Source organism: Podarcis muralis, chromosome 11 (genome assembly GCF_964188315.1).
Source record: "Podarcis muralis chromosome 11, rPodMur119.hap1.1, whole genome shotgun sequence".
Classification (NCBI taxonomy): domain Eukaryota; kingdom Metazoa; phylum Chordata; class Lepidosauria; order Squamata; family Lacertidae; genus Podarcis; species Podarcis muralis.
In genome coordinates, this window is record NC_135665.1 from 1510258 (window position 1) to 1523290 (window position 13033).

A 13033-nucleotide genomic window follows, 5' to 3' on the forward strand; every position below is an offset into this window, starting at 1 on the left:
AAACAGGGGTCGGCGAACTACGGCCCAGGCGCTGGATGCAGCCCACCAGGCTCGTAAATCTGGCCTGCGGACCCTGCTGCCCGCTCAGTCAGTCCCTGCACTGGGCTAAATCGCCGTGGCATTTCCTTGAAAAGAAGCCAAGGACGCCTCGCTGCACAGGGACTGACTTCTGCGATGCTGACGCAGCTTCGGATTGGCTGCAGGAAGTTCCCGCAGCCAATCCAAAGCCTCACTGCCTGTGCGCTTAGGTAAACCCGGCGCAGCCATGGACGGAGAGGCCAGCGGGTCTGGGCCATGCCATGGGCATCGTGGCGGGTGTGTCACAGCAGGACACAGCAGGAGCTTGGCACCCATCTCGGCGCTGCTGCTGGTGGCGAGCTCAGTGGCAGCACTGGAGCAGCTGGAGGGCAAGCTGCGTGCCGCCTGCTCGGCGCTCTGCGTGCGCAGCCTGCCTGCCTGCCGACCTGGCCTCGGACAATGGGCCGCAGCATGTGGTGCACACTGCCTGGGAGACCTGAGGTCGGGCCAATGGAGCGGCTGCTGCTCATCAACAACGCCAGTGAGCGGGCGTCATCAAGATGCGCTCCTGAGTGCGTGCAGAGTGTGTTCCTCCTCCAGGTCTGGAGGCAGCTGCAGGACCGGCCTGTAGGTATTTATATTTTTCTAAATATAGTCCGGCTCCCGACAAGGTCTGAGGGACAGTTGACTGGCCCCCTGATCAAAAAGTTTGCTGACCCCTGTCCTGGACTATAACTTCAGCCCCAGCCATCATGGCCAATGGTCAGGGATGATGGGAGTTGTGGTCTACCAACATCTGGAGGGCACCACAATGACTGCCTGTCCTGAAAGAAAGGAAGCATTTGTTCTTCCTCTCTTTGCTCTCTTCCTCTGTTGTCCTTGTTTCCATCTCAACCCATATCCAGCTGGGATCATCTGGGTCAGCTCTCCCCATCTGGCTGGTCATTCCAGTCATCAGCCACTGCCCACTCCCCAGATGACTGAAGGAGAGCCTTCTCTTGCACTGTGATCAGTAGTGGTTGCATTTGAAAGTGAGAGGAACAACTCTTTGCTCATTTTCAATGCAGAAACAATAAAGCTCCTTACATCCTCAGATTCAAAGACATGGCAGATCATTTTATACTGTCTCTTCCCATCCTGGGAGGGATGAGATGCCTCCACATTATCCTGGGAATTAGATCTTGGCATTCGCCTGCGAGCCATCAAGACGACTATATTCCCAATATCTGCAATGTAGGAAATGGTCCTCAGAGGATGATCCATCATAGTTTCCTAGAAAAGACAAACCCTTCCATTAGTGTTCTTTAGCACTAACACATAAGAATTTAAAAAACATTGGCATTCAGTGCACACAAACACTTACGTTTTCCACATTAAAGGGAATTTTCATCACCTCCTAAAAGCAAAGAACAGTAGAAGTTCCCACTTGCAAGGTCTCGAATTGCAGCAGTATGAGGTCAGGATATCTATACCTCTTTGCAGAAGGCATAAGCTCATCTGATTTTGGACTACAGCAATCTAGCAGTACTTTTGAGTTATATGTGTAGCCCTATGCTCCCTCCCCCATAATACTTATTTAAACCTAAAATGCTAGAAGGCGTTTACAAATCTAGCATTTTATTCTTCCTTGTCAAACTGATATTTCTCGGCATAACTTTTATTTTTGACCTTTCTTAGAGTAAGCATCTGCAAAAATATTTAGCTCAAAAAAGTGGAGAAATAACCTTTGTGAAATGAATGACAAAAATAAAACAAAACTATCTTGATAGCTCCTTTTATAAAACATTCAGGGTGCAATAATCTTCCTGCCTCACTTCACCCCCTAATAAATGATCTAAAACATGCTACCTTCAGGTTAATAAAAGGAACAAATGCAAATAAATACAGTATATGGGTGATGAATCAATGATGATAAGACAACACTGTCTTATCTTGATAAAGTGATGGGTATTTGCTGTACCTGAGTGTCTGCATTCAGCACTTTTATTCTCTGCGTTGAGATAAAGAGGTCAACTTCTGTCATGGGCTGAGATTCACCTTCAGGGGCCTGCAATTAAGGTCAGAGTTAATCAGTAACAGCAACAACAAACAAGCATTTGAGGAGAATCCGTGAACAGAACTGTGTTAGATCACAATTCAAAAAAGCCTTAGGACACAGTCATCAGAAGAGCAATGCAACATGTAGCATTAAGATAGCAGAAGCTAATGTTATGCACAGAGGTACGGAAGCTGTCTATAGGGATACGAAATGTGAGTTACAAGCTCAAGTCAGTACTGTGCACAAAAGTGTTAATTCCCTACAAATCTCTTGCCCATTGTCCCTGTTTCTTTAAGGGGAAGCTAGACTTGCACTCTTGCACATATCCCTCCTCTGCTTTCCCACACAAAGAAAGAAAGTACTGTGATGTTCACTGCCATAATTGGGAGCTCCCTGAGCCTATGAAGTGATCAAGAGATGCTTAGTGGGTTCAAGGAGAGCCTGAGTATACACAAACCTCTGGTATTTGTCTTGTTAACTTCCTAATGTTGCAAGAATATCCTTGACTGGCAGTGGGGGGAACTCTATAATCCCATCTGTTAGAGAAGGAGTAGTCAGCATGGTGCCCTCAAGATGTTATGGGAGTCCAACTCCCATACAAGCCGCCAGCCAACACAGCCTATAGTCGGGCAGGATGGGAGCTGAAGCCCAACCAGGTCTGGGGTGCACCATGTTGGTTAGCTCTCTATTACAGAGTGGTTATTTAACAGAGTTAAGGAAGATGGCAAAGAGAAGAAATGGACAAGGATATATAGTGACCTTTTCTCAATGGCAGCCTTTTTATATTTGAATAATAATTTTGCATTAGGAAAATTTGGAACTTTTGCACATATCTATTTATAAATTGTATTTAATAAGTGAATGAATGAATAACCTTGTCCTCAGTACCCCAGAAGAATGGGAGAAGAGAGGGGAGGGCAAGGTAATGACCCCAAAGTGCCCAGCTCTTCTCTCCTTTGGTGATTATACAAATGGGGTGCTCTTATTGTATTCTGAGACAGTCCAAAAGCACTCCTTTTCACACATGCCAGTTTACATTTCCCCCCACTCATGGTTGTTCTGGCAAAAAGAGTAAGTCACAAAGCCTGCAAAAATGGAAAAAATGGAAAACGAAAACATCCAACACACCCCAAAGATCAGAGTCTGTGATGTATAATACAGGAATGTATGATGCAGTTCTGGTAGAAGAGTCCTTGTGGTCACTAGAGGCTAAACGGCTAGGAGCACAATTTCGTACAGTAAAAATTGGCCAAATTTTTAGAAAAGCACCTAAAAATTCCATTTAAATCCCACAATGATATGTATTTAGTAATCTTAGTATAGTATATAATTTTATGTCTATAAAGGTTTGGGTTTTTTTGCATCCAGCAATTTAATAACCTCCATGAAATCACATTAAACTACCGTTTAAACACAAGCTGAAATACACAGTTTTAGAAGCATATCATTTGATATATTTAAAACCTTTCTCAGTCAGCTCTATAGTTGGAAGATAGTTTTGGGAAAAGCCTATTTTCCATTTAATTAAACCTTTCCATTACCCTACTTTGCATTACCCTACTAACATGAAATGGCTAATGGTAAACAACAAAGAGTAAACCATGCTACCGGTTATTTGAAAAATGTCAATTTATATGGGGGTTCAAACAAATTGTAAGAAAAGGTTTGCTGGATACAGAATTTTTTAAAATAAAATGTGAAAATCAAAAGTAAGAAATGCAAAAACAAAACAAAAAAACAGGAAAAACATCAAGCTGATGAGTTTGTACTGCACCTTCTTTCTGCTTTTGGCTAATTTCTGGGCCATCTGCTTAGCATGTAATAAACAGAGACAGGAGAATAGTTAGAGAGGTACTTTCAGAGACTCCAAGTCAAGTAGGGATCTAGAACATCAGGACTATGACTGCCATCTAGCCAAATTAAGTTCTGCGTCATAATTCAAATTTCACACAGGAGAGTAAAGTTTTATAAAATAACCCTGTACATAGACACCAGTCGAGAGAGGAAGGCAGGCAGACAGACAGACAGACAGACAGAAAAAGGAAAACATTTTGCCCAGTAACTTAAAAAAAAAAAAAAAAAAAGACTAGCTGTCTTAAAGGAGAATCTACTGTTGAGAGAGAAATAATTCTGCTAAAGAGCAAATTCAGCTATTGCTACTGAATACATATGAAAGATCATTTCTTAAATCCACAAGAGAAAAGTAATCCAGCCCTGGCACTCCAAGACAGCCAAACTCCATCCCATCCTAAACATGGTACTAGAACTCAATATAAACAAATGAGTCTTCCGTTTTTGTGGAGGCTGCTTGAAAACATCCTCAGCCAGATGGTTTGCCATGTAGATCCTTGGCCTCCACTTCCAAGGAGAAACAGATGCTCCCCCTTCAGGTTGCCCCCTGCTCTACACACAGAGAGTAGTTGTCCTGCAGAGGGTGTTGCGAGCCACCTCCACTTGGCAGCTGCAGCTGTAAACCAGCCTTTGGGCAACTGACCAATGGCTCTTCTACTGGAGGGCCACAGGTAAATGAGCTCCTGAGCCCCCACAGCCTCCTGGTGGCAACTGGCATGAGCATGGCAGATTTTTTTAAAAATCGTCCCCCTCCAGATGAGCAGCACTGCTAGGAAATGGTGTGCCTCTGTCAACTCCTATACTGGGTCTTCGATGTGTATGTACTAAAGGATCACACCATATGGAGGATGCCTACGACCAAGACCAACCGTCTAGGATTCCAGGTATTATGTACTATATGAATGGCTAGCAGCCATTTGGGCCCACAAGGAGGAGATGTTTTGACACAAAACTGACTTGAAAACTGATCAGAGAGACGTGGCACAAAGCGGCTGTCTCCCAAACCATGCCCATCAACCCTCCACACAGAGACTTAGGTGCCACACTAAAAAAAATATTGAGAATTCATTCCAGATCTTTCACAAAAGTTGATTTTTGTTTGTGTGGCAGGATTTTTTTTTTGGGGGGGGGGTTACATTATTTCTAACTGAACAATGATAACATGTGAATGCATGCCAAAAAAATCCAGAAAATCTCAGCAGCTCTACTGCTACAAATGGTAAACACAGAAACCCTGAATGTGGAGCTGAGGCATAATCTAGGAGGAGTGATTGTACAGATGGCTAGAAAGAACACAAAGATGTGGGTCTAGACAGAAGTATTTCTGTTGTGTCCCTTCCATGGTGTGCTCTAGAGACACACACTCCTTTGGGGAATGGCCATTCTGAGGCACCAAACAGAAGACTGAACAATCCCAATGAACCAAGCTGGTGCAGTGACCCCCTCCTGACACCAGTACTGTTGCTGCCCACCCCTGCTGGGCCAGAGGGGAAGGGCAAGGTCAGGAACACCCAGCACCCTTGCTGTGAAGGTGGTTAAAGACTTCAATGAACCACTAAGGGGCCAGAACCATCCAGGCCTCCCCAGCCACTCAATGTGCCAGGGGCTGAGGCACAGGGGGAGCAGTGCTCTCAGTTACTGGCACCAGTACAAAGATAACAGTTTTGGCAGTTTGTGCTGGATAATACACAGGATGGATTTAAAATACTATTAAAATACATTTTTAAAAATACAAAATATACTGTACGTATCTATACTTCTTATAAATTCTGTGTTTATGTCAGATATCTACCAGAAAATACACAAAATGCCATTTAAAACTTCTTCAATCTTACCAGCACATTTTTGAAAAGGCTGCATAGATTCAACTTAGCACTACTGTATATCAGTATTTTTCCCCTCCCTGCATAGTAAATCCTCAATACCCATTCCATGGTCATCATGTTCGTGTGAGCATTCTTCTTGGGCTTGATCACAATGCAATGTATGTTAAAACAGCAAGACGGTGTATTCAGTCTCCCAAACCAGCCTTCCTTCACCCTCCAACCCACTACACCCCCCACAGGCCTCTCCAAACTATTCGGAAGTCGGCCTACAGGGCTGAACACTGTGGATGGGTTGGATAATCTGTGCCTAGAATAACGGAGGAAATATTAATTTCCCTCCAGAGACCCCTTTTGTTCAGATTATAAGGTTTATGTAATAACGTCCACTGCTGTATGATGTCACCCGCAGAGCATGAAAACAACTTATTGTATATGAAAAAATGACCTGGCAAATTTTGGGGTCCAAACACAAATTACTACTAGAGTGCATTTCAGAAGGGAGTTTAGGCATGCACCATTCCTAGATTCAGCTTTGACTCTTCCATAGAGACAGACAGTAAGAAAGATTCCTCACCTTGATTCGGCTCACAGCTTCCTGAGCCTGCATCATCCTCACATTCTTTGACGGAGTTTTGTCTGAAAGAAGCTGAGTAGAGCCAAGGTAATTGGCAGCAAATATGATTCCATCAATTAAATCTTCAGGATCACAGGGTCCAGGAACTACAGGATGGAAAAATCGAATTACTGAGCAAAATTATGCTGCTAATGGGAAAGAGAGAGAACACTCCACTTCTGGTGCCAGAAGCAAAGGCTTTGGACTGGTTGAAATTCATCATGATAGCAAAAGATCAGATACAATGAGAGGAGACAAAGAGCGACCAGCCTCTCTGTCACAGAGACAGCACTTGATAATCCAACCTGACTCTTACATTTGCTCATTCAGTTGAAACAAAAGTTCACCCTGAAGCAAAATAATCTCAATGGATTTTTCTCTTTCCTTGTCAGAAAGGCACAAAGCACTGGCTTGGCCCCAACCCCACCTACAACCAGGGTTATATAACATCAGATAGGCTAAAAACAAGGTGCAAAATGACACACAGCTGAAAATGCAGCTTTCTGTGCATGTGCAGAAGCATACGGGAAGCTCAATTTCTCCTGTGATGAGGACGCATCCAGTCGCCTTTCTGGTGTCAATGAGGCAGCACAGGCTGGGTTTCTCTGCAGCCACCTATTTGCTGAGCAATTGTGGCTTTACCAACGGAAGCTCTGCCCAGCTTCTTTGTGGAAGCAATGTCTCCTTTCCCCAGATATCACCTGCATCTTTCCAAGGTTTTCTCTGCAATAACAAAGGCCAGACACTGATATGTACCCAGCAAAGGCAATCCTAGAAAGAAAACATTAACCTAGACCCACACCCTGCCCCAAATACAGTGGAGATTGGTCCATGCCAGTGAATGTAAAACTGCCCCACCAACCTCAGGCTAGGCCCCCCCCCCCGACCTGCCTTACAACCGGTCCAGGGAGAATCAGATTGGTGTTGCCCTTGTAGAACACAGGAGGAGGAGGATGGGGGAAAACTAAAATTAATTGGCTCTCGCTCCACTTAGCAGAGGGACTTCTTCCCTACAAGTCCCAGCAGCTGCCCCTGACCAAATAGCTCTCAACTCAGGAGATCCTAAAAGGTATCCATAACCTGTTAAAAAACTACCTTAGCCTTAACTCAGTTTAGCTGGACTAACTACAAGTCTATGACTAGCTCCTAAAATTATTTGACAGATGATTTGTTTTTTGTGTTAAATTAACTGGCTCGTTCCTACAAAGTACATACAGTTTTGCACATGACAGCAACACAGTGTACTTATACCCTCCTTTGGACAGAATATTCCAGCTTAGCAGTCCTGGTGCAGGGAAGAGAAAATACAACAGTCTGGCTAACAAACGACACGGCTTGATCTGCAGGCCAATGAGATCTTCTTTGCTTCCACTGCCCCCAGAGGAAAAAAGGGTACATTATAACTCAAATATGAGAAGAATCAAAAGAAAGGATATGCATGTGTGTGAGAGATAACTGTGGGACTTCTGTATTCACTTTCCACTTTAGGTGTCCACTTTAAGTGTTACAAGCTGTGCAGAAGTACAGTCGCAAAAAGAGAAAACAAATGTTATCATTGTTCTCTCCCATGCAGGTTTCGGATTCTAGCCTTTTCTGGCATTCCAAGCCAGATGATCTTCAACACAATGCAACTTCTCTCTTTGAGAATAGATTTACAATTAGGTTGAGCACTCTAAATCATAGTCTACTTTTTTTTGAAAACTAAAAAGCAGGTTTGGAAAAGCTCAGCGTAACAAATGATAGGCTCAAGGACATCTTTGAAAGCAGGAATTCAAATTGGGAACCTGGCTTATTGTAAATCATGTTTGTGCTTTAAATGTTCAACACCCTTGCTCAGATTGCATGAATTATAGAACTGTAGAGTTGGAAGGGACCCAAGGGTCATCCAGTCCAACCCTCTGCAATGCAGGAATCAGCTGAAACCTCCAAGGAAGGAGGGTCCACAACTTCCTGAGGGAGACAATTCTACTATCAAACTGCTCTTACAGTCAGAAAATTCTTCCTGTTTAGTTGGAATTTCCTCCTTGTAATTTGAAGCCATTGATTCGAGCCCTACCCTTCAGAGCAGGAGAAAACAAGCTTGTTCCCTCTTCTATGTGACAGCCCTTGAGATAGTGGAAGCCCTTGAGATAGTGGCTCTCATATCTCCTCCCAGTCTCCTCTTTTCCAGGCTAAACATACCCAGCTCCTTCAAGCGCTCCTCGTAGGGCTTGGTTTCCAGACCCTTGACCATCTTGGTTGCCCTCCTCTGCACACCTTCCAGCTTGTCAACATCCTTCTTAAATTGTGGTGCCCAGAATTGGACACAGTATTCTAGGTGTGGTCTGAGCAAGACAGAATAGAGTGGGACTATTACTTCCCTTGATCTCGGCACTAGACTTCTGTTGATGCAGCCTAGAATAGCATTAGTTTTCTTGCTGCTACTTCACACTGTTGACATGTTAAGCTTGTGGTCCACCAAAATCCCTAGATCCTTTTCACATGTATGGCTAGTAAGACAGGTGTCCCCCATCCTATATTTGTGTATCTGGTTCTTTCTGTCCAAGTGCAGAGCCTTACATTTGACCTTACTGAAATTTATTTTGTTAGTTTGGGCCTACTTCTCCAACCTGTTAAGGTCATTTTAAATTTTGATTCTGTCTTCTGCAGAATTAGCCACCCCTCCCAGTTTGGCGTTATCTGCAAATTTGATGATCATCCCCTCAATTCCTTCATCCAAGTCATTTATAAAAGCATTGGACAACAATGGACCTAGGACAGAACCCTGTGGCACTTCTTGCCAGGATGGCGAGGAACCATGAATGAGTACTCTTTGAGTTCTGTCAGTTAACCAGCTACAAATCCAACCAAAAATCTTAAAAAATGATTTATGCTGAAAAATGTAAAAGCATAGAGTGTGTAATAGATAATTCCACAATACAAGAAGAATTTGTGGGGGTTGAGACAAAACACTGTCAACTGAAAAACAACAACCATCAATAAACAAATTAGTATTCAATAAAACATAATTTTAATGATGCAATCCGTTAACCAATTCAGCTGCATGCACACAATTATAAATAGTCCATAAGTTAGTCCAATACTATCCATGTTTCCAGTGGGTTTAATGGGATTTATTTGTTGCTAAGGACGTTATAGGTCTGCAACCTAAGGCAATTTATAATGTTCACAGAGGATATATTTTCGGGCAATAGTAGAGACATCAGAATATAAAGAATAATGTTCTGAACAAAAGTCAGAATTGCACAGTGTTGGACTAAGACTGATCCAACCTCCACTAAGCCAAGAATCTTACACCAGGGGCAGACACTCTCCACCTAACCTACCTCACAGGGTTTTTGAGGGTGGGAGAAGACCCAGGTACCCTCTCCTAAGCTCTTTGGAGGAAAGGTAGGATATAAATGTAATAACTAAATAAATTTTAATGTACCTAAACCAGGGGTGGGCTAACCTGTTGTTGGACATCAAGTTCTATCAACCCCAATCAGCATGGCCAACAGTCAGGGAAGATGGGAGCAATATTTGGAGGGCCAAAGGTTAGCCAACCTTTGGTTAAACAAAATACAAATTTACGTACTCATTAAGTAGTTTACTGGTTACTGGTTTACTGGTTGTGCAACTGAAGGCTAATATTCAGGTGACCATTAACATCGGCATATAAAAGCCCCCAGAGAGCTTGTTCGCAGAAGACAGTAGGACAGAATCGAGCATATAGTCAAAAGCATGCAGACAACATTATTGTCACTATTAGTTTTAATTGTGATTATTAATATTCACAAACAAAACTGCCTGAAAATGCTTCTAGGCCCCAATCCATGTTGGGCATAGTGCACCAACACAAGCATGTTAGCAAACTGGATGTATTAACCCCAAATCCAAGTGGTGTCCTGGCCCTTCCAGAAGGGCTCCCAGTGGAGGGAGGGACGAAGAGCCATTTCTGCTTATTTCCCCTCCCTCCTTGCAGTTTCCAGCACAGCAAAACAACTGAGAGTTGGGAGCCCTTCAAAACAGCCGGGTGTGTCAAAGGGGGTACAGGAAGCTTGGAGCAGGGAGGGGAAGAGGAAGAAATTGGCAAAATGTGGCTCTCGCCTTGTCTTCCATTAGCAGATGCCCTCACTCAGTGGCGTAGCGTGGGTTGTCAGCACCCGGGGCAAGGCAAGTAATTTGCGCCCCCTAACCTAAGGGGGCAGAGAGCTGCGAGTGCGAGCGCCCCCCCCCAGATGTTGCGCCCGGTGCGGCTGGCCCCCCCTGCACCCCCCACGCTACGCCACTGCCCTCACTGAATTGAATGCCCTTCCGTGACTGAAAAGCTGCCCAGGGGATGTAAGCTGAGGGTCATTGGGTCATCTTCCTCTGGCTGAATTTGGCCTGGAGGCAACGAGAAGCTGAATCCAATGCAAGGCTTAAAAGAGGAGGTGGGGTTTCTCTTAGAGGTGGCCCACATGGACCAAGGTAGACATGATGAGTCTGACCGTGGCGTACAAGGGTTTTTCTTTACGAAATAGCAGCCCCAGGACTACAGCATGGGAGAAGACACTTTTTTTTAAAAAAGAACTTCACCCATGCCATTGTCCCTACATGGAGGACTCTGAATTATCATTGTCATCCAGACAGACATCAATGAGGGCTTTTCTCCTGAGGCAAATATCAGTTGCAGTGTGTAGGGAGAGATCCAGTTTGTGACTACAGCAGGAGCAAAAGGAACAAGCTACGCTAGAACCTTCTCCCTGGTGTGCCTGGGTTGTCTTTCTTAAACTTGCAAGTTTTGTTTCTAACGTGACAAAGCCTCTCCACCGAGTGCTGGCAAAAGCAGTAGAGGCCCTACATTCTGCTCTGTGTGCAGAGAACAAGCACTTGAGAAAGTTACTAAACAGATTGTGTGAATGGACTAACACCTGTTTTTAATTCACATTGCACTTATATGAAAAGGTTTTAAAACTTAAAGAAAGAGAGAGAGATTTTGATAGCTTACCTTCAACATAGGTTGGGAAAGAAGCCAAGCTTTTTCTTGACTGTAATTAAGACAAACAGGATATCAAACTAAGCTAAGCATGCTGAGGTATGCATTAAAAAGCCTTTCATGCAGAACTGGCAAAGTTATTCATCACACACTGACAGTTGTTACCCGATCTCTGTGGACAGCCTAGTAAGAAATATGTATACATATTTCAAAGGATCGGTTAATTATTAAGAAGTTATCCTAGAGTGTAGTCTAGACCATTAGCATCAATAAAGCATTTCCAGGCTGCCTTTCCTACGAATAACAGATTTTTAAAGTTCCAAAGATGTCACAAACATTTATCATGTCATGAACAGAAACAAAAAAACTAAAGAGCTCTAGACTCTGGCAATGTCTTCAGGGTCTTAGGCTTACATTTATGCGAAAGAACTTCTTAGTAATCTCGCTCATTGCTGAAGTTTAGATAAACTGGTAGTTTTAAGGTAAAAATTAATCCACTTTGATTGAACACAAACAATCCCTAAACACACAAAGAAACACAATGGGACTTACTTCCAAGTAAATACAGCAAATGTTTAAAATCCATAAAATACAATAAAACTGAAGCTACAGTTTGATTAGGTCCTATAGAACAGCATCTTGGAACAAGAAAATAACTAGTAAAGAGAAAAATGTCAAATAGAAGTATCAATTACTACCAAATTGTCTTGCTGACAAGACACTTTCAGGAAATTAAGTACTGGTGTGAGATTGTGACATTTATTTCCACTAGGGAACCTGCTTCTGCAGCCATTTGATCTATTGCAATGCCTCTATTTTTGATACTCCGACTCCAATATCCTTTTAAATAATTCACCCAATTGCCATGAGCAGATTAAAGTGGTTTATCTTCTGGATTCAAGTAGGCAGAGATAATAAAGCAGCAGAACAACAAAGAGCATTTCTGAGAAAAGCTTAGTGGTATAAAACACATAGCCTTCAATTAACTGATATAAAAGCTTTACTATTATTATAGGTATCATTATTACTATAAATCTTGATTCCTTCCTTCAGAGAGAGTAGTTTTTACAAATATATATTATCCTTCAGAACAAATATTTGTTACAAATACATTTGTGTAATCTCCTGACTGATACTCCCTCCATTTAGGCATTTGGCTTTATAGAAAAAAATCTGTGCAGAAGCAAAACATTTCATATCTCACTAAATGTCTGGAGAAAGGAGAAGAGAGAGAGTACATGATACATTTTGAGAGTAACTTCATACTGGCACATTCCTTAACACGATAAGTGTCAGCCTGCCCTGAGAAACTGTGATTGGTATTTTTTAACTAAAAATTATTCTTAAGAAAGCTATTTCCCCAAATGGACAGAATAACTGTGTCCAGTTATTCAGAATATAGCTCTTAGGTTTGGCTGACACTGATATATCCTTCAGATTTCAGGAAAAGAGCAAATATGTCCAAATGCCTGGAAATTTTGAGAGGGAAGTACCCCAACTTTACCATCTTGGTCAACTGAGCCTGAGGGTGGGACATCTGCATTTCCACTTTCAGAAGAGAGATTCCTGAGGTTCATGTCTCTATAGTGTGTCCAGGCAGGTGAAGCAGAAATGATTCAGTTCTGACTTTGCACAGTTAGAAAGTCTAGTGTCAATGAATTCCAAGGAATCCGTATCACTGCTGCCTTTAAGGAGCACATTTTATGTGCTCTTTGGAAAAGATGCCC

The 13033-nt window shown here is 42.9% G+C and overlaps 1 protein-coding gene across 11 annotated transcripts in view; it reads right to left on the minus strand.

Moving 5' to 3' along the window:
* The window catches only part of APBA1 (amyloid beta precursor protein binding family A member 1), a 94220-nt gene that overhangs the window by 12586 nt on the left and 68601 nt on the right, over nucleotides 1-13033 (minus strand). For 8 of the 11 annotated variants that reach the window (XM_028748811.2, XM_077935937.1, XM_077935934.1 and 5 more), the window contains 6 exons: nucleotides 11319-11358; nucleotides 6308-6453; nucleotides 3831-3863; nucleotides 1979-2065; nucleotides 1382-1414; nucleotides 1105-1290 (listed from right to left, as the gene is read on the minus strand). In XM_028748811.2, the coding sequence (XP_028604644.1) occupies nucleotides 1105-1290; nucleotides 1382-1414; nucleotides 1979-2065; nucleotides 3831-3863; nucleotides 6308-6453; nucleotides 11319-11358 (525 nt within the window). The remainder of the gene's footprint in view (nucleotides 1-1104; nucleotides 1291-1381; nucleotides 1415-1978; nucleotides 2066-3830; nucleotides 3864-6307; nucleotides 6454-11318; nucleotides 11359-13033) is intronic. The other 3 variants (XM_028748816.2, XM_028748815.2, XM_028748817.2) reach the window with 3 other exon arrangements.